This window comes from Scyliorhinus torazame, chromosome 2 (assembly GCF_047496885.1).
Source record: "Scyliorhinus torazame isolate Kashiwa2021f chromosome 2, sScyTor2.1, whole genome shotgun sequence".
NCBI lineage: Eukaryota > Metazoa > Chordata > Chondrichthyes > Carcharhiniformes > Scyliorhinidae > Scyliorhinus > Scyliorhinus torazame.
The window spans coordinates 82505873-82527563 of NC_092708.1; the positions used below are offsets into that span (position 1 = coordinate 82505873).

The following is a 21691-nucleotide window of genomic DNA, read 5'->3' on the forward strand; positions in this document are numbered from 1 at the left end:
ACACCGGGAGCACCGAAAGCTTCATCCACCCCGACACGGTAAGACGCTGTTTTTTGACCATCCGTCCCAGTGCGCAAAAGATTTCCCTAGCTGCAGGATCCCACTCCGTAGAGATCAAAGGGTTCTGCATAGTGACCCTAACGGTGCAAGGGAGGGAGTTTAAAAACTACAGGCTCTACGTCCTTCCCCAACTCTGCGCACCCACATTACTGGGATTAGATTTCCAGTGCAACCTGCAGAGCCTAACGTTTCAATTCGGCGGCCCAATACCCCCACTCACTATCTGCGGCCTCGCAACCCTCAAAGTTGAACCGCCATCCTTGTTTGCAAACCTCACCCCGGATTGCAAACCCGTCGCCACTAGGAGCAGACGGTACAGCGCCCAGGACCGGACATTCATTCGGTCCGAAGTCCAGCGGTTGCTGAAGGAAGGCATAATCCAGGCCAGCAATAGTCCCTGGAGAGCCAGGTGGTAGTAGTAAAGACCGGGGAGAAGCAAAGGATGGTCATAGACTATAGCCAGACCATCAACAGGTACACACAGCTAGATGCGTACCCTCTCCCCCGCATATCCGACATGGTAAATCGGATTGCCCAATATAAGGTCTTCTCCACCGTGGACCTCAAGTCCGCCTACCACCAGCTCCCCATCCGCCCAAGTGACCGCAAGTACACAGCCTTCGAGGCAGACGGGCGACTATACCACTTCCTAAGGGTCCCATTTGGCGTCACAAACGAGGTCTTGGTCTTCCAATGGGAGATGGACCGAATGGTTGATCAACACGGGTTGCAGGCCACGTTCCCGTATCTCGACAACGTAACCATCTGCGGCCACGATCAGCAGGACCATGACGCCAACCTCCAAAAATTCCTCCAGACCGCTAACGCCTTGAACCTCACATACAACGAGGACAAGTGCGTGTTTAGCACAAACCGGCTGGCCATCCTGGGATACGTAGTGCACAATGGGATAATAGGCCCCGACCCCGAACGCATGCGCCCCCTCATAGAATTTCCCCTCCCCCACTGCTCCAAAGCCCTGAAACGCTGCCTGGGGTTCTTTTCATATTACGCCCAGTGGGTCCCACAGTATGCAGACAAGGCCCACCCACTAATACAGACTACTACCTTCCCCCTGTCGACAGAGGCTTGCCAGGCCTTCAGCCGCATCAAAGCGGATATCGCAAAGGCCACGATGCGCGCCATCGACGAGTCCCTCCCCTTCCAGGTCGAGAGCGACGCCTCCGATGTAGCTCTAGCGGCCACCCTTAACCAAGCGGGCAGACCCGTGGCCTTCTTCTCCCGAACCCTCCACGCCTCAGAAATCCGCCACTCCTCAGTGGAAAAGGAAGCCCAAGCCATAGTGGAAGCTGTGCGACATTGGAGGCATTACCTGGCCGGCAGGAGATTCACTCTCCTCACTGACCAACGGTCGGTAGCTTTCATGTTCGATAATGCACAGCGGGGCAAAATTAAAAATGACAAGATCTTAAGGTGGAGGATCGAGCTCTCCACCTTCAACTACGACATCTTGTACCTTCCCGGATAGCTGAACGAGCCGTCCGATGCCCTATCCCGCGGCACATGTGCCAACGCACAAATAGACCGTCTCCAAGCCCTCCATGAGGACCTCTGCCACCCGGGGGTAACTCGGTTCTACCATTTTATAAAGTCCCGCAACCTCCCCTACTCTGTGGAGGAGGTCCGTACAGTCACCAGGAACTGCCACATCTACGCAGAGTGCAAACCGCACTTTTTCAGGCCGGATAGAGCGCACCTGATCAAGGCTTCCCGTCCCTTTGAACGCCTCAGTCTGGATTTCAAAGGGACCCTCCCCTCCACCGACCGCAACACATACTTCCTGAACGTGGTGGACGAGTACTCCCGTTTCCCTTTTGCCATCCCCTGCCCCGACATGACAGCGGCCACAGTTATTAAAGCCCTTAGCACCATATTCACACTGTTCGGTTGCCCCGCATATATCCATAGCGACAGGGGGTCCTCCTTCATGAGTGACGAGCTGCGCCAGTTCCTGCTCAGCAAGGGTATAGCCTCGAGCAGGACGACCTCGAGCTACAACCCCCGGGGTAACGGGCAAGTAGAGAGGGAGAATGGCACGGTCTGGAAGACCGTCCTACTGGCCCTACGGTCCAGGGATCTCCTAGTTTCCCGGTGGCAGGAGGTCCTCCTGGACGCTCTCCACTCCATCCGGTCGCTGCTGTGTACCACCACTAACCAAACGCCTCATGAGCGCCTCCTTGTCTTCCCCAGGAAGTCCTCCTCCGGAACGTCGCTGCCGACCTGGCTGGCGGCCCCAGGACCCATCTTGCTCCGGAAACATGTGCGGGCGCACAAGTCGGACCCGTTGGTCGAGAGGGTTCATCTCCTCCACGCGAACCCGCAGTACCCCTACGTGGCGTACCCCGACGGCCGACAGGACACGGTCTCCCTGCGAGACCTGGCGCCCGCCGGCAACACGCACACACCCCCCGACACCGATCACCCCCTCCCTACCACCGGCGCACCCCATGACCGCCCCCTTCCCGGGAGGATCGGTCCTCCTCCCATGTCCGACCAGGAGTGAAACAGAAGCAGACACCGAAAAGCTCCCGGAGACGACAACGCTGGAACAAGCACCTGCACCACCACCGGGGCTGAGGCGATCGACAAGGAAGACCAGACCGCCCCGCTCGACTCGTGGCATCGGTGTAACACAAGAATGTTGTTGGACTGTAACGAGAATGTTCTTTTCTTCTTACGAATATTGTAAATAGTTCACAAACCCTGTACATAGCCCAGTGTAGGGCAAAGTGTAGGGCATTGTAATGACATGCCAAAAAAAATTTTCCTCCCAGGACCAGCCTTGTAAACCCCTACCACCATGCGAAGCACCACCCCGCCGGGTTCATTTTTAACAAGGGGTGAATGTGGTAGTATGCATTAGGGGTCATGTGGGACTGTGAAGCCGTGATGCTATTGGCTGACAGATCCCGGGTCCTGGTTGGCTGTTGACCCCTAGCTCCGCCCTGAAGGCGGAGTATAAGAACCCGGGCTTCTCCCCGCCGCTCCAGTCTGTTGCTGAACTGCGGAGAACAAGTCACGCTTAATAAAGCCTCATCGACTTCATCTCTATTCGTCTCTCTCGTAAGTCATTGTGCGCTACATGCCCCATGTTTCAATCTCCCTGACCAGTGGAAACAATCTCTCAGTGTCTACCCTATCAAGCCCCTGTAGTTTTCAATGAGTTCGCCTCTCATTCTTCTCAACTCCAGAGAATACAAGCCCAATTTACTCAGTCTCTGATCACAGAATAACCCCCTCATCCTAAAGACCAATTTTGCTGTCCCACCTCCAATGCAACTACAAACATAATTAATATTAACATAACTTGTATGCTTTTACAAACTGGGAATATTCCTTTGAAATACTGTCTATATTGGAATAGATTTGGGGGCAGTTGAAGGACCAGAATGGGTTTTGAAGGCTATCATCACAAATTCTCCCAATGGCGTTCTCATAGAGTCATCGGGCAAAGTTTTCATTATGGAATCTTGAATCTTCTTGACATTATGATCTGGTTTCATCCTGGCAGTGTTAGCACTACCATTTTCACCTGGGGGGAGGTAGTGGCAAAGGTAGGCCAGTATCAATATAGATATTATAAAAGACTTGCAACGACTTTGGCCCAGTAATACAGATTAGTGTAAAACCCCTGAACTGTCACTCCCTACCGCACTCCCCTCCAACCCCAATCATTTCCACTTTTACAATGTTAACGCTGTTCTTTTGCTTGCCAGTTTGCCAGTAGTTACTGCCTGTGATGTCAAATCCATAATGTAAACTGTCAGAAGTAACAACATAGTAACCATACTATTTAATGGTTATGTAGCTTTTCCACAGCACTGTCATAACTCACTTTAGTAAATATAGATATAATTCAGGGCGGCACAGTGGTTAGCACTGCTGTATCACAGCGTCAGGGACCCAATCTTTGATTCCAGCTTTGAGTAACTGTGTGGACTTTGTATGTTCTCCCCGTGTCTGCATGGGTTTCCTCTCAGTGCTCAGGTTTCCTCCCATAGTCCAAAGTTGTGCACATTAGGTGCATTGGCCATGATTAATTGCCCACTTTTAATCACCGTTGAATCTTCTTACCCCCAATTCATGGTTCATATCTCCACATTCCTCCACTCCCCAGGTGTGATTTAGAAAGGCTTTCAACATGCTGTCCGCCCACCGCCTTGCTGAAAATTGAAGACATTTTTAAATGCCCTCTTCAAGAACAGTGCTGACAGGTTATTGGGTGGCACGGTAGTACAGTGGTTAGCACTGTTGCTCCACAGTGCCAGGGTCCTAGGTTCGATTCCTGCTTGGGTCACTGTCTGTGCTGAGTCTGCACATTCTCCCCGTGTCTGCGTGGGTTTCCTCCGGGTGCTCCGGTTTCCTCCCACAAGTCCCGAAGGATGTGCTTGTTAGGTGAATTGGACATTCTGAATTCTCCCTCAGTGTACCTGAATAGGCGTCGGGAGTGTGGCGACTAGGGGATTTTCACAGTAACGTCATTGCAGTGTTAATGTGAGCCTACTTGTGACAATGATAAAGATTATATTATAAACAGCAGTACACAGAGTTCCCGATTCCTGCACCGCTGAAAATAACCAGAGACGAAATTGGGGACAGGTCTTCTGATTCTGTGCTCTGGCTGCCATTTTATTCTCCCACTCGACTTAGTGCGGCCTGAATGAGACCTGCCGGGATGATTGTCTACTTCTGTCTTCCCCTGTCACGTATTATAATGCCAAAGGTAGAATGTGGTCCTTTTTTTTAATAAATATTTTTATTCTCCATTTTCACAGTTTCTTCAGAATTTACACCCCACCAACAAACCGTAAACGGTAACGAATATCATGTCAATCTCCCTACCAACAACAGCGATCCCATCCTCCCATCACCCCCCAAACAACGGCCCACCTGACAATATAAATATCAAATAAAACTAAACCTCCAAAGGTGGAAAAAAGAAAAAGGAATCAGGAATCACCTATGGTCACCATTGACATATACAGTCCACCCCCCACCCTGATATTCAATGCCATCCAATCCCCGAAAGAGTACCGTGAATGACACCCATGAATTGTCAACACCCCCCACCCCATCCCAGACTCCTCCGCTCCACTTCCTCTTGTAAACTCCCCCCAACCACAGTTCCTTCCCCCAACTTTTCACTCCGGCTAGACTCACCAAAACTTTTTCTGCCAGGCTCCGATGGCCGCAGCCCCTCCCCCCACCTCATTCCCGTTCACTGGCCGACTTAAACCAGCTGGTGTGGAGGCCCCCGCCCGGGTCTCCTTCTCCCTTACCCGGCCCCAGGAAAACCCAAGAAATCCCCTTTAGCACACAACCCCCGCATACACACCCAAGCCCCAAAGAACCATCATTGCAAATGAAAATCCCATCTCTTCCCTTGTCCATTTATATACAGCGTTGACTCATTTAGTACATACACCAACACGCAGTGAAAAAATAAAGTTACATGAGGCTACATTGGTACACAACCATTTCTCAATTCTGCCACAGTCCTTCTGCCTTCGCAAACTCCTCTGCTGCTTCCGCCGTCCCAAAATAAAAGTCCTTGGATTTGTAGGTCACCCTCAATTTAGCTGGATATACTATGCCGCACTGCACCTTACTGATGTACAGTGCCTTCTTCACCCGGCTGAAGGCAGCCGGCCTCCTCGCCAGCTCCACCGTAAAGTCCTGGTATATGCGTATACCAGCTCCAGCCCACTGCACCACCCCCTTCTGCTTTGCCCAGCACAGGACTTTCTCCTTCACGCTATACCTATGGAAACACAGAGTTACTACTCTTGACGGCTCACTCACCTTTGGTATAGACCTCCACGACCAATGAGTCCAATCCAGTTCATATCAGGAGTAATCGTCCCCCTCCCCTAATAGCTTCACCAACATCGTGGCAAAGTACTCCGTTAGCCTCGGGCCTTCCACCCCTTCGGGCAGACCCACAATCCTCAGATTCTGTTGCCTGAATCTGTTTTCCAGGTCTTCCATTTTGGCTCGCAGACCCTTGTTGGTCTCTATCACCCTCCACAACTCCTTCCCCATCGAGGTGAGTTGATCACTGTGCTGCGATAATGCCTCTCCCACTTTCTTCAGTGTCTCACCTTGCTTCCACACCTCCGCCGCTACGCTTGATACCGCCGCCCTCACCAGGGCAATCGCCTCCTCCACCAGCACGTTCAATATTGCCCCCATCTCCTTCTTCATCGCTTCCATGTGTTTTGTGAACTGTTTTTCAAGTTCCACAACCATCACCTTGGTCATTTCTTCTGCAGCGAGCGATGCGGCCTCCCTTGGTGCTCCAGCCTTTGCTTTTCTTACAGTTCCTACGCTGACTTTTTCACTCCCTGGCGGACTTCCGTTAACCCTCTTTTTCACGGCTGTTTTTCTCCCAAACTTGGATATTTCTCCTCCCTGTGCTTTCTTACAGCCTTTTCAGCCTCCGTTGCCCCGGGATCGGGCGTTAAAACTCCGAAATTCCTATTCCCGAGCGGGAGCCCCCCAGTGTGCAGCTGTCTCCCGCCCGCCGTCACTGGAAGTCCAGTAGAATGTGGTCCTTAAGCAACCATTAGTTGGCTACTTAAAAGTCTCAATAGGCTTAAGGGTACATGGGCTGACTGGCACCTTATCCATCCCTTGTAATATGGGAGAGAGGACAGGAAGATGGTGGGCTAGCCACCCACTTTATTTTGCGTTTCCCCATCGTCTTAAAATATACCAGCAGGTGGCTGCAAAATTCACCCCAGAGTTAAAGTTTCAGGTCATGACCTTTCTTCAGAACCAATATAATTTAGAAATGTAAGGAACTACGAGCTAATACATTTGTACGTTTTCTCTGTTTTTATTACATGTCTCTGTTTGAAATGTTAACTCTTGCTCTCTCCGTAAATGCTGCCTGACCTGCTGCGTATGTCCAGCATTTTCTGTATTTATTGCAACTCCTCGTTTGTACTGAAAACCTCTATTTATGAAGCCCAAGATCTCATATGGTTTGCTAACTACTCTCATGATATGCCCTGCCATCTTCAAAGGTCTATGTGTACAAATCCCTAGGTCTCTCTGCCCCTTTACACTCTAGAACTGTGCCAGTTAGTCTAAATTGCCTCTCCCTAACGCGTCTGCCAAAATGCATCTCCCCACACTTTTCAGTCTTAAAATCCTGAGCTATTTATCTGCACATTCTGCTAGCCGATTGACATCTTGTTGCAGTCAATTGGCATCATTCTACTGTGTTCCACTATTCATGACATTTATGAGCAGTGCTTTCCTTTCATTAACCTCTATTACTTCATCAAAACATTCATTTAGATTAGGCAAGCACGATCTGCCTTTTACAAATGATTGAGTTTGGTTATGCTGCAACCACAGAGGATGCTCTTACTGCAAATGTATTTTCACTGCCTGTGATGCCAAATACACAATGTAAACTACAGCCTACAACTCCCCAAACCTGTTCAATGAAAAGTCAATGATTTAATAACAAGACTTTTCCAAAGTTATGAGTCTAATGCAACTTCCATTTCAGCATCAAAAGACAATGCAATGAAAACTGCTTATCTTTTAAGTGGTAAATAAAAATTATGAAGAGCTTTATTTTGTATTAGTCTAATTTACCTTAAACCTCCTCGTCACTTATTGGATAATCTCTGCTGCATTAACCAGTCCCCATCTTACCACTGTGTCAGGAAAGTTACTGAGAGAACTTCGGAAGAGACTTCACAATTTATTTCCTTCCCAATGGAACCAGGCAGATATAAACATGAAGAAAACTATCCAATTGTATAAGCTTTTCATCTGTGATTTTTCACATGTGTAGGCAGCAATTGATGAGACTTTTATGCCACTCAAAGCCACTTATGAAAATGGTCACTGAGTTATGAACAGAAAAAGCATCAATGTGTAGCTCATGCGCATGTGTTAAAACCAACCAACCACAAATTCTCATCCAGGCCACCAAGTACAAGGCATTATTTCCAGCTGTATGGTGGTATTGGAATTTTCCAGATATTTCCTGAATAATTGATTCCAAAAGGAGTCGGAAAAATAGTTCTGAAAACCTGAAAAGACAGGAAATACCAGAAACACTCAGCAGATCAGGAGAGAACAGAAGAGTTAATATTTTGGGAGTGGACGCTTATGAGCAGCCAACTTTGTTTGGTCCCAAGTACCAGTTTTATTTTAAAATTAACTAAGACATTTTCTTAAACAGATTGAAAGGTTACAAAACCCATTTCTTTGGAAGAATTATATGATTAGAAAACAACTGTTGGAAGAAAAGAATCCTGCTGGCACGACAAATGAAATGATCTTATTTCATGGAACAGCTCAAGACACACTTGATTCAATCAGCCATCTTGGATTTAACCGTAGCTATGCGGGAAGGAATGGTAAGGAAACATTGGGCTCGATTCAGCCAAATGGGAACAAGAAGTCCCATAGCGAGTGCGTTTAGCCGCGTGTTTCCCAGCGCTTGCAGTGCCGAGAAACACATGGCTATTCAACGCGACACGCGTAGTATAAGGGGCCTCAGTGGGTAATGCATGGTTGAGACCGCACATAGCTCCATTTTACACACTGGGAACTCTGTTCGCTGGAACTCCACAGTGTAGCAAGAGATCAGGACAACATTTTTAAATGGTATCCCAACCTACGATGCCCCCGAAGTGATCCCCGACCTCCCCTCCCAGCCAGACAGCACAATGGGAGAGTCCCTGACCCCTCCCCCAACACCCAAGGCAAAGGCGATGAATTCCAAAGCCTCAGGTACCTCAGGAATCTGCACATTAGAGTGAGACCAACTGTCTCGCTCTAATATGCAGATTTGCCAAAAGGTGATCCCGCCTATTGTGGCCAGGATTTACTTCACAACATCTCATGAGATCGCGTTGAATCTCATGAGTCGTTGCGAGCCTGGTAGATCCCAGGAACGGGGTCTTCCGGCTGTTACCAATCAAGCTGCTTTTCCGGCGCAGAAAAGCCATTTGATCGCTTCCAGGGGATTTTCACAGTAACTTCATTGCAGTGTTAACGTAAGCCTACTAATAAAGATTATTATTATTACTATTTCCTTGTCTCAAAGGAAAATGTATCGATGCTGAAAAGACCAGTGATAATTATTTTGATATTTACCAGTCATCGGAACTGCAATTTTTTGTTCATTCTTAAAATCTTTGTAGCTATTTGAATTAAAAATATCGGTATGCTGCTTTTAAAAAATGTAGTCTTAAATTTGAGCCGCCTCAACAAATTGCGGCTGATTTTTGTATGTTAACAGCTCCATTTATGCTGCAACATTGGCCAGTGGACGGAAGAAATTGGAAAAAAAGCTTGCCACCCAACTAGATTTTTGACAAGCCTCTGCATTGAAAACTACATCAAACTAAAATCACCCCACTGCTCCAAAACTCTCCATTTAAATGTTTTTTTATTCATTGGACGGAGGCTGTGCCAGCATTTATTGGCCACCCCTAATTGCCCTTGAGGGAACAGTTAAGAGTCAACCACATTGCTGTGTGTCTGGAGTCACATGTAGGCCAGACCAGGTAAGGATGGCATTTCCTTCCCTAAAGGGCATTTCCGAAAATCGACAATGGTTTCATGGACATCACTGGACTTTTAATTCCAGATTTTTATTGAGTTCAAATTTCATCATTTGCAGTGGTGGGATTTGAACCTGGGTCCCCAGAGCATGGGTCTCTGGATTACTAGTATAGCAACAATACCACTGCGCCACTACCTCCCCATGTATTGATAAATGTAGATTTAGTGAAGGCAGGTGCTTAACCTGGGAATGTAAAACTCCTATGGTTATGGTATATTTTCTAGAAAAGACAAACATGACGATGTTTCGAGTATATCAAATGAAATGAATGCACAATTGACCTTTTTTTCTTTTTAGCCACAGCATATGGGAACGGCACCTATTTTGCTGTACATGCAAATTATTCGGCTGGCGGAACATATGCAAGAGTTGATGCTAACGGATTTAAGCATATGTATCGTGCCCGAGTGCTTACTGGAGTCTTTTGTCGAGGAGCCGCAGGGATGGTCACCCCCCCTGCAAAAAATCCAGCAAATCCTACAGATTTGTATGACAGTGTTGTCGACAATGTACAGGCACCATCAATGTTCATCATTTTCAATGATATTCAAGCATATCCAGAATATTTGATCACCTTTAGATAACAGCAGCAATCCAGACAGAAAATCCCACTTCATTTTCATGGGTTATTATATGCTCTTTACATTGGTGTAACTCAACTAAAATTGGAATTCAACTCTTTCCGTCAACATAGTGGTAATTCCATGCTGAAATCATAATTTTTAATCTGGGGAAATCAGTTTGAAAAGCCATCAAATGTACTGGTTGGTAGTGTTTGAAAACTGTTGTTTTAGATATATAAGATCAAGTCCTAACCATGATCAGACTCTCTAGATATCTATGGTGAAATGATCTTGGGCAGTCTCAAATCAGTTTTCAGTAGGCACAGGCCCTCAGAATAGATGCTGACAGATTGGCAAGCAAAGGTTGTACGGATACTTTTGCAACTAGAAGAGTTATGCTAATGTAACCGGGCTGCTCGCCCGATTATTTGTGCAATCATTTCACTGTTTACTGACTTCTTCTGCATAGATCAATCTCTAGTGATAGTAGAAACATGGAAATTGGTAGCTGGAGTAGGCCATTCGGCCCTTTGAGCTTGCTCCGCCGTTCATTATGATCATGGCTGATCATCCAACTCAGTAGCTTGGTCCTGTCTTCCCCTATATTCTTTGATCCCCTTTGCCCCAAGTGCTATATAATAATAATAATAATCTTTATTAGTGTCACAAGTAGGCCTACATTAACACTCCAATGAAGTTACTGTGACAATCCCCTCGTCGGCACACTCCGGCGCCTGTTCAGGTGCACTGAGGGAGGTGTTAGACTGCAAATTAACTAACAGCACGTCTTTCAGGTTTTTGTGGGAGGAAATCGGAGCACCCAGAGGAAACCCACGCAGGCAAAGCGAGAACGTGCAGATTCCGCACAGACAGTGACCCAAGCAGGAATCGAACCCGGGTCCCTGGCACTGAAGCAACAGTGCTACCCACTGTGCTACCGTGCCACCCATATCTAACTGCTTCTTGAAAACAGTGTTTTGGCCTCAACTACTTTCTTTGGTAGGGAATTCCACCGGCCGACCACTCTCTGGGTAAAGAAATTTCTCATCATCCCTGCCCTAAATGATCTACCCCGTATCCTCAGACTGACCCCTGGTTCTGCACACCCCAACCATCAGAAACATCCTTCTTGCATCTAGTCCTGTTAGGATTTTATAGATTACAATGAGATGCCTCTTCCCCACCCCTCATTCTTCTGAACTCAAGAGAATACAAACCTAACCAAATCAAATTCTCCTCATAGGTCAGTCCTGCCATCCCACTAATCAGTCTGGTAAACCTTTTATGCACTCCTTCAATGGTAAGCGATAAGGAGATCAAAACGTTTTTTTAAAATTAATTTATGGGATGTGGCCGTTGCTGGTTAGGCCAGCATTTATTGCCCATCCCTAGTTGCCCGTCAGAAGGTGGTGGTGAGTTGCCTTCTTGAACCGCTGCTGTCCTTGAGGTGTAGGTACACTCACTATGCTGCTAGGATGAGTTCCAGGATGTTGCCCCAGTGACAGTGAAGGAGTGGTGATATATTTCCAAGTCAGGGTGGTTAGTGACTGCACACAATATTACATACGTGGCCTCACCAAGGCCATGTATAATTGCAGCAAGCCACCCCTGCTCCTGTACTCGAATCCTCGAGCTATGAAGGGCAACATACCATTTGTCGTCTTTACCGCCTTCTGCACCTGCATGCTTACCTTCGACTGATGTACAATTACATCCTTGTCTTGTTGCACATTCCCCCCTCCTGATTTATGACCATTCCAATAATAGTCTGCCTTCCTGTTTTTGCTACCAAAGTGGATAACCTTAAATTATACTGCATCTGCCGTTTTTTGCCCACTCACTCAACTTGTCCAAATCACACTGAAGAATCTCTGCATCACCACATCACAACTGTCAAGCACCACATGGCTTAGCTGTCGTGAGTTTGAAAGAGGAAGCCGGAACTATTTTCTCCGATCCTGTCCATTGATAGTGTGAAGCCAAGTATCAAGTTACTATTCAAACAAATTCCCTTATTTTTCTCGAAATCTTAAGGGAGAACCTTTTGAAACTTGGAGCTGCTTGTTTCATTCACAAAACAGGGATCCGTTTCACTGCAAATTGCCGTGGAGTTCTCAGGTGTTTGACTCCCAGATTCTCAAAATAACTCTCATCCCTGCACTGATGTCTGGGCAACACGGCAGCTCATGAAATCACTGTGATGTACAAATGAGTTGGGCTCAAAACACAGTGATGCATGCCTCTAGTTCTTCTGTCTTTTGTACTGCTCAGCGGCTGCCATTGTATCTTGGTCCTGCCTAATTTTTGCTCAGAACATTACCCAGCTGAATCCACTTCGTTTTACTGATACATGTGGCTGAGGATTGTTTAATAGTTGCTGCTCTCTCTGGGCAGATTCATCTAATTTCTGACAGAAAATTCTTAATTTGGGGAGTCACTTATGCAAAAAGGAAGTGAAAGTGAGTTAGGATGGGGACTACTGTAAGTAGATAACAATACTGGGATGAAGCCACTAGGATTCTATGCTGATGATGGGCAAATATGTCTGCCCGTTGCTCTAATATTATTTGAATATGCTCCAAACCAGAACCTAAATGAGAAGTAAAGATCAGAAAGACTAGTGGAAAGGCAGCACGGTGGTACAGTGGTTAGCACTGCTGCCTCACGGTGCCAACTCCCAGGTTTGATCCCGGCCCTGGGTCACTGTCCGTTTGGAGTTTGCACATTCTCCCCGTGCCTGCGAGGGTCTCATCCCCGCAGCCCAAAAGATGTGCAAGGTAAGTGGATTGCTCCTTAGTTGGAAAATAAAATAATTGGATACTCTAAATTTAAAAAAAAAAGAAAGACCATTGGAGATGAGTGATGTTGGATTGCACTGCTTTTGGGCTTGACAGAATATTCGGGCTTAGAGATGGCGTCATATGATAACATATGTAACATATGGAAAACAAAGGCAAACCCATTTGGGGTGGTTATAGCAGAGGAAAATTCAGCCATTGTGTTTAACAGCTTTGTTTACTGCGCTGTCTGAGAGGGCTACTTTAAGATACAGAATTCATAAATTAGATCCATTGGTTGAGGCATTACTGCTGACCGTAGTACATCAAAGGAAACTCATTGTTTAGCCTCAGTTGGAAATGGTAGAGTCGAATCTCAATCTTTAACCTATTTTCTCTTGGATGTGTAAAGCTGCAGATTTGGACATTATCACTCTCTCTTGGCTCGATGTGTCCAAAGAAACATTTTGCAACGTTGTCTGAGATTGTTCCTTATCCACTATTAGCTAATGGATTTTAATAATTTAGGGCACCAAAAATAAAAATTGCTGAATGATTTTTATATTAAATTCTTTAACTGTCATTGCTTTCTGGGAAACTTCAAAATAAATCATTGAAAAAAATTACATTCTTCTTATTCACACATTATATTTAAGATTACCGTCAAAATCAAAAGTGTAACTTTACATTGTTCTTTGTATTAATAAGTCGGTTATTGTTTAAAAATTCATAGAAGTCTGCAGTGTGATGATATGCATAAGCAATCATGTATATAATGATGTACATGACCTCCAACCAGCAGGAGGCAGTGTAAATCTACATGTGACTCTGTACCTCGGGGAGTTGGGAGTTAATCGTGTTGGTGGATAGTCATACTTGCAATAGCTCTAGGATCATTTATTAGTATTAGTAATTTGTAATATCTTTCTTATAGTTATCTTTATTACACATTTGTTTTATAATAAATTACTTTAACTAGTCAAGAATTAGATGGTCTATTGTGCATCATTCCTACCGGCCATAGCACAAGAACATGACATGCAGCATTAAAAAAACCTTCAGTCATCGCTCGTGTGTTGGTCAAAAACAACCACCTAACTATTCTAATCCCATTTTCCAGCACTTGTCTGCCTTGGCATCGCAAGTGCACATCTATAAACTTCTTAAATGTTATGAGGGTCTCGGCCTCCATGTTTTCAGGCAGTGAGTTCCACACTCCCACTACTCTCTGGGTGAAAACGCTGGGTTTTTCCTCACATTCCCTCTAAACCTCCTGCCCCTTACCTTAAATCTTATGTCCCCGGTCATTAATCCCTCCATCAAGGCAAAACGTTTCTTCCTGTCTAATCTATCTATGCCCCTCATAATTGTATACATCTCAATCATGTACCCCTTCAGTCTCTTCTGCTCAAAGGAAAACAACCCCAGTCTATCCAATCTCTCTTCCTCGCTAAAATTCTCCAGCCCAGGCAACATCCTGGTAAATCTCCTCTGCAGCCTTACAAGTTCTCTCACATCCCTCCTATAATGTGGATTTGAGAACTGCACCCAATACTCTACTTGTGGCCTAATATAATAATAATCTTTATTGTCACAAGTAGGCTTACATTAACACTGCAATGAAGTTACTGTGAAAAGGCCCTTGTCACCACATTCCGGCGCCTATTCAGGTACACAGAGGGAGAATTCAGAATGTCCAAATTACCTAACAGCACGTCTTTTGGGACTTGCGGGAGGAAACCGGAGCACCCGGAGAAAACCTGCGCGCACACGGGGAGAATGGGCAGACTCCTCACAAACAGTGAACCAAGCCGGGAATCGAACCTGAGACCCAGGAGCTGCGAAGCAACAGTGCCACCCATGTGCTACCATGCTGCCTATTTTGGACTGTGGGAGGTAATCGGACACCCGGAGGAAACCCACGCAGAGTTGGGGAGAAAGTGCAAACTCCACACAGTCACCTGAGGCAGGAATTGAATCTGAGTCCCTGGAGCTGTGAGGCAGCAGTGCTAACTACAGTGCCACCATGCTGCCCGTCACAGATTTACCTAAAAGTGTCCGCTCCCAGTCCCCTCTGCCAAATCATATCTGATCTTATTAAAATCGGCATTCCCACAGTTTAGAACTTTGATCTCAGGCTCATTCTTGTCTTTTTCCATAACAATCTTGAATCTAACATAATTATGATCACTGTCTACAAAATACTCCCCACTGATACTTTAACCATTTGCCTGGCTTTGTTAACTAAAACTAAGTCCAGGACCGCCCCGTATCTTGTAGGACCTACATACTGCCTTACAAGGTTTTCCAGGATGCAAAAAATTAAGAATTCAGCTCCTTCAGATCCTTTTACACTATGGCTACTCCAGTCAATGTTGGGAAAGTTGAAATCCCCCACTATCACTGCCCTATTACTTTTCATGCTATACTTGTTTGGCACATCTTTCATATTGATTAATGAATCTACCCAATATATCCTAATGTACAGTTATAATTTGTCAAACAATATCGTGCTCGGGTAGCACAAGTGGCTAGCACTGTGGCTTCACAGCACCAGGGTCCCAGGTTCGATTCCCCGCTGGGTCACTGTGAGGAGTCTGCACGTTCTCCCCATGTCTGCGTGGATTTCCTCTGGGTGCTCTGGTTTCCTCCCACAGTCCAAAGACGTGCAGGTTAGGTGGATTGGCCATGCTAAATTGCCCTTAGTGTCCAAAAAGGTTTGGAGTGGTTATTGGGTTATGGGGATAGGGTGGAAGTGAGGGCTTGGGTGGGTCGGTGCAGACCCGATGGGCCGAATGGCCTCCTTCTGCACTGTATGTTCTATGTTCTCATAGAAAAAGAATAAGAAAGAACTGCTGAGTTTAGTTGATCATACTGTTTTTTAATTTGTTGAGTGGATGGGAATATTGTTGGCAAGGCTAGTATTTGTTGTCCACTTTAATTGCCTTTGCTGAGCTGCCTTTTTGGGCATTGCAGCCCCTGGAGTATAGTTACACCCATGGCACTCTTTAGAAGGGTGTTCCAAGCGACAATGAAGGAACAGCAATAGAGCTCCAAGTCAAGATGTCTTGTGGCTTGGAGAGGAATTTGCAGGAGGTTATGTTCGCCTGCATCTGCTGTCCTTGCCTTTCCAGGTAGTAGAGGTCATGGATTTGGATGCCGCTGTTGTGGGGGTTTGAAGTAGTGCATCTTCTAGATGCTATACAATGAAGGGAGTGACTGTTTAAGGTCATGGATGGGATGCTGATTAAATAGGCTGCTTTGCCAGCATGGTGTGGAGCTTTCCGAGTGTTGTTGTTGTGCTTATCCAGGCAAGTGGAGAGCATTCCATTACATTGTTGAGGTGTTCCTTGTGAATAGTGCATGAGCTTTTGAGAGTCAGGAGGTAGTTACTCATTGTAAAGTCCCCAGCCTTTGACCTGCTCTTGAGGCTACATTATTTATAAAGCAGGTCCAGTTAGGTTTCTGGTCAATGGCAACCCCCAGGATGCTGATACAGTGGTGTAATGTCATTCATTGACTGTCAAGTCGAGATGGTTAAATTCCCTCTTGTTGGTGATTGTCATTGCGTCGCACTGGTGTGTTAAGAATGTTAATTGCCACTGATCAGCCCAAGCTTGAATATTATTTGAACTGTGTTTGTGTAACTACCTCTTCACTCACCTGATGAAGGAGCTACGCTCCGAAAGCTTGTGATTCCAAAGAAAGCTGTTGGACTTTAACCTGGTGTTGTAAGACTTCTTATTGTGCCTCCCCAGTCCTACGCCGGCATCTCCACATCTTGAATATTGTTGCGAGCAGGACTACTTCAATATAAGAGTTACAGATCATACTGAAAACTGGAATTATCATGAACATCCCAACTTATGAACTAATGACAATACCCTGAGGTACACCTGCTGCAATGTCCTGGGATTGGCTTCCACCAACAATGACCATCTTCCTTCATGCTAGATATGTCTCCCAAGTAATGAAAAGATCCCCCCCCCCCCCCCACTCCAAATTCTATTTTGCTCGGACTACTTGATGTCAAGTGTAATCACTGTCACCTCACATTTGGATAAAAATAACTAAAGGTTAGGAAGGCACAAAAATATATTCGACTGCATTTTGAGGCGCCCTCTTGGGCAGAAACGAGGGAAGTGGAGGCAGAAATACTGGCATGAAGGTTTCCTGTTGCTATGCCAAGTGTCAATGACTTTTTTAGGCAGGACAGCACTGAGAACCCATTTGATATGCTAATAAGGCCAGTAATATAGCTAACAAGCTCTTATTGACCTTGTTATCTGCCATGTTCAGACTTTGGTGCGGCCACACAGTCTGCACCAGGCAAAATTAATTTTAGGGGCCTTCAGAAGTGGGATAGGAGGTGGGAGTGTCGGAAAATCAGAAGAGAATGCACTCACCTTGATCCCCCGTGCTACAGCGCAGCAAGATAACATTTAAGATTGTTGATTGCCATTTGCATGTATCTTTACTTCGGCATTTTACAATCAGCGCATGGGATTATGGGCCTTAAGAATCGCAACCGTTTAAATCTGACAACACTGAATTATGGCCTCGGTGCGCCCTCTGGGGAGTGACGGCTATTTCTGACTGTGGGTTGATTGTGGTGGTGGACTCTCGGTAACCGTGAGAGCTGATTCGGCTTGTTACAACACCCTGGCTACTGCACGGTCAATTGCAGTACCACTTAACCCGGAATCGCAACACAAGTGAATTAACCAATAATTCTTAGAAGAATACCCACCTTTGGCTGCCCAATAACTACAGTCACCAGGCTTGTAAGTTTAAACACACTTACTATTTATTTATAACAAGAACTATAATGCAATATGCAACTGGTTAACGATTAACTAATTCCTAACTCTCAGTTTTGACTCCCCCCCCCCCCCCCCCACCCTCTATACACATGCATACACATACTAGACAGAAAAACACAGATAGTTGGAAGGAGGTAGAAATAATAAGCAAAATGAAAAAGAGTCTTTGTTTCAAACGATGATTTTTAGCACACCTTCCTTCAAGCTTGCGAGTTAAAGTTCCTGTCTGCAGTCTGTAATGGTCTTCTCTGTAGATTAATTTATTCAGGTTCTCAGTAATTTCAAGAATACAGCACTCAAGAATCTTTCTGGGGAGATATCGCAGGTTCGGGTCTTTGCAGCCTGTAATGGTTTTCCTGAAGATAGATTCATTCAGGTATCCTGCAGGAAATACAGCACTCACCAGGTTTGCTGGTGAGAAACACACTCAGGTTTTCTGGTGAGATACACAGAGGAGAGAGAGGAGCAGGATCTGGCCTTTGTGCAGAAACTCCTTGGGATTGAGGCTGTATAAGGCTCTGGTCAGACCCCATTTGGAGTATTGTGAGCAGTTCTGTGCCCTGTAACTAAGGAAGGATGTGCTGGCCTTGGAAAGGGTCCAGAGGAGGTTCACAAGAATGATCCCTAGAATGAAGAGCTTGCTGTGTGAGGAGCGGTTGAGGACTCTGGGTCTGTACTCATTGGAGTTGAGAAGGATTGGGGAGGGGGGGGGGGGGTGCTGCGGGGAATTTTATTGAAACTTACAAGATACTGCAAGGCCTGGACAGAGTGGATGTGGAGATGATGTTTCCACTTGCAGGAAAAACTAGAACCAGAGGACAAAACCTCAGACTGAAGGGACGATTCTTTAAAACGGAGATGAGGAGGAATTTCTTCAGGCAGAGAGTGGTGAATCTGTGGAACTCATTGCCATAGAAGGTCATTGCTGTGGAGATCAAATCACTGAGTGCCTTTAAGACAGAGATGGCCAGGTTCTTGATTAATAACGGGATCGGGGGTAAGGGAAAGAAGGCAGGAGAATGGGGATGAGAAAAATATCAACCATGATTGAATTGCAGAACAGACTTGATGTGCCGAGTAGCCTAATCCTGCTCCTATATCTTATGTTCTTTACTTTCTGGACCCTTCCAGCCAATGACAAAGGCAACACATCCCACCTCCTAAAGTCCTCCTTCATCCCCTCCACCAGCTTTGCCAGATTCAACTTGTGCAGCTGGGCCCAACCCTGTGCCACATGTAGCTCCAGATAGCGAAAGCTCCCCTCCCAACCTAAATGGCAATCTCGTTAAGCTAACCCCCCACCCCCTCCCCCCATCCCGTGTATTAATTCACATAATCCTGTCAAAACTCTCAAACGGGTTTGCAATATATAACATGAGGTAATCAGCAATCTAAAGAGACCCGGTGCTCCACCTGCACCTCCTTCTCAATGCCCCACCTCCCCCTCAAAGCCCTAAATGCCATTGCCAATGATACGGTTCAATCGCTAGGGCAAAGAGCAAAGGGGAGAGTGGGAACCCCTGTGTCATTCCCTGGTGCAACCCAGAAATACTCTGAATTAGTCGGCACACTCTCCTTAGGAGCCCTATACTACAATCTCACCCAGTCGACAAACCCCCGCCCAAACCTAAACCGCCCCAGCACCTCGAATAAGTATGGCCACTCCATGTGGTCAAACGCCTTCTCCATGTCCACAGCCACAACCACCTCCCGGCTGATTGGGGGCATTCAATAGCTTCGCAGTGTTGGCCGATAGCTTCCACCCTTTCACAAACCTTGTTTGGTCCTCTCCTATCAACTCTGGCACACAGTTCTCTATCCGCACCCCAGCACCTTCACCAATAACTTTGCATCCACATTTAACAACGATATTGATCGGTACAACCCACATTGCTCCGAGTCTTTGTCTTTCTTTAAAATGAGCGAGATAGCCACCTGTCAGCCTGTGAGGAAACTCGCCCCTGCCCACCGACTCATTGTATATCTCCACCAGCAGGGACCCCAGCTTCGATCCAAACCCGTCCAGGACCAGGGTCTTCACTGACTGCATCGCATCCCACAATCCATCACCTCCCCCAGTCCAGTTGGGTTCTCAGCCCCTGCATCCTCACCTGATCTACCCTCGGGAACTCCAGCTCCTCCAGAAACCATCTCATGCCCTCATTCCCCACTGGGATTCAGAGATGAACAATTTCCGATTAAAGGCCTCAAAAACCCCTTTTACCTCCTCTGGCTCCGTTGCCAAACAACCCCTCTCCCCCCCCCCCCCTCCCCTCCCTCCATCCCTCATCTGCTCAATCTCCCTCTTCGATGCTTGTCTCCTCAGCTAATGTGTGAGAATCCTGCTCACCTTCTCCCCATACTCTTACACAGCCAGCCTCTGGCCATGCACAGTTGTCTCACTGCCTCCCCCATAGACCTTAGCCCAAACTCCATTTGGAGCTTCTGTCTCTCCTTCAGCAGTGCCCCCTCAGGTGCCACCGAGTGTCTCCAGTCCATGGTCAGAATGGCCTCCACCAGCCTCCGCTCCCTCACATTATGTACCCTAATTGAGATAAACTCCCCTCTAATCACTGGTTTCAAAGCCTCCCACAAGGTAGCCGCAAAGACCTCCCCTGTCTTATTATGCTCCACATAGTTCCAGGTAGTCACCCCCATCTTCTCTCAGACTGCCTTACTGGCCAATAATCCCACATCCAACTTCCACTGTGGCCTCCTCCACCCACAAGTCCACCTCGTGTGGCGCATGGACAGACACAACGATCGCTGAATCCTCGGTCCCTAACCATCCCCGACAACGGTGTCTTGTCCAGGACAAAAAAAAATCAATCCAGGACATGCAAAAAGAATGAAAATTCCTTCACTCTCAGCTTCTCAAACCGCCGTGCCCCCCCTCCCCCATTCACTCCATAAATCACATCAACAACTTTGCTATTGCTGACACCCTCATAGATCTCGGACACGACTGGTCCAGCCTAGGATCCAGCACCACATTAAAATCCCCTCCCCCATGATCAGCCAGTGTCCAGTACCAGGATCTTTGCCAGGACTCGCCTCGAAAATTCCACATTGTCCCAATTTGGGGCATAAATGTTCATGAGCATCACGGGCACCCCCGACAACCTCCCACTCACCATCACAAACTTACCCCAGGTCCGCCACTGTGTTCTCCACTGCAAAGGACACCCTCTTATTAATCAGCACTGCCACCCCCTCCCCCCCCCCCCTCGTCTTCATACCCAGCCCTGAAATACCTGGCCCACCCATCCCTTCCTCAGCTTCGTCTGATCCACCCCTTCAAATGAGTCTCATGCAAAAACACAACATCCGCCTTCAAACTCCTCAAACGCGCGAACACGTGCGACCCCTTAACCAGTCCATTTAATCCTGAACATTCCATGAAATCAGCCCTCCGGTCGGCTGTATCTCCGTTTTAACCAGCCCTCCCTAAGATGTCTGCCCTTAACCAACTGCACCACACCAACTCCATCCACATTAGCAAACCGCTCACCATCCCCATCAGAGACGAAGAGAAAGAAAACAACGCCCCCCCCTCCACAACAGATCTATCCCCCCACTTCACTCCTGTTAACTAGCATATCTGCTAGCATGATGGCCCCCCCATCCGAGGCAACTGGCTTCCCCCCCCATTCTCTTGTACCCCGCTCTCCACATTCTCATTCATACCCACAACCCAAATAGCCCACATGATCAAAACATGATACAACATCAATCCAGTCAAAAAGGGCCAACACTCCCCCCATTGGTATCTCCATATTCCAAAGTTCTTCAAATCCCCTAGTCCATGGTCTTGTAAAAACTTACCCGCCTCCTCCGGCGTGTCCATGT

General features: G+C 46.8%; 1 protein-coding gene across 1 annotated transcript in view; it reads left to right on the forward strand.

The window, feature by feature from the left end:
* The window catches only part of parp14rs1 (poly(ADP-ribose) polymerase family member 14-related sequence 1), a 92409-nt gene extending 78404 nt beyond the window's left edge, over positions 1-14005 (forward strand). Inside the window, exons 17-18 of the mRNA XM_072473176.1 lie at positions 8288-8465; positions 9977-14005. Coding sequence (XP_072329277.1) covers positions 8288-8465; positions 9977-10263 — 465 coding nt within the window. The 3' untranslated portion in view covers positions 10264-14005. The remainder of the gene's footprint in view (positions 1-8287; positions 8466-9976) is intronic.
* Positions 14006-21691: the final 7686 nt, after the last annotated feature.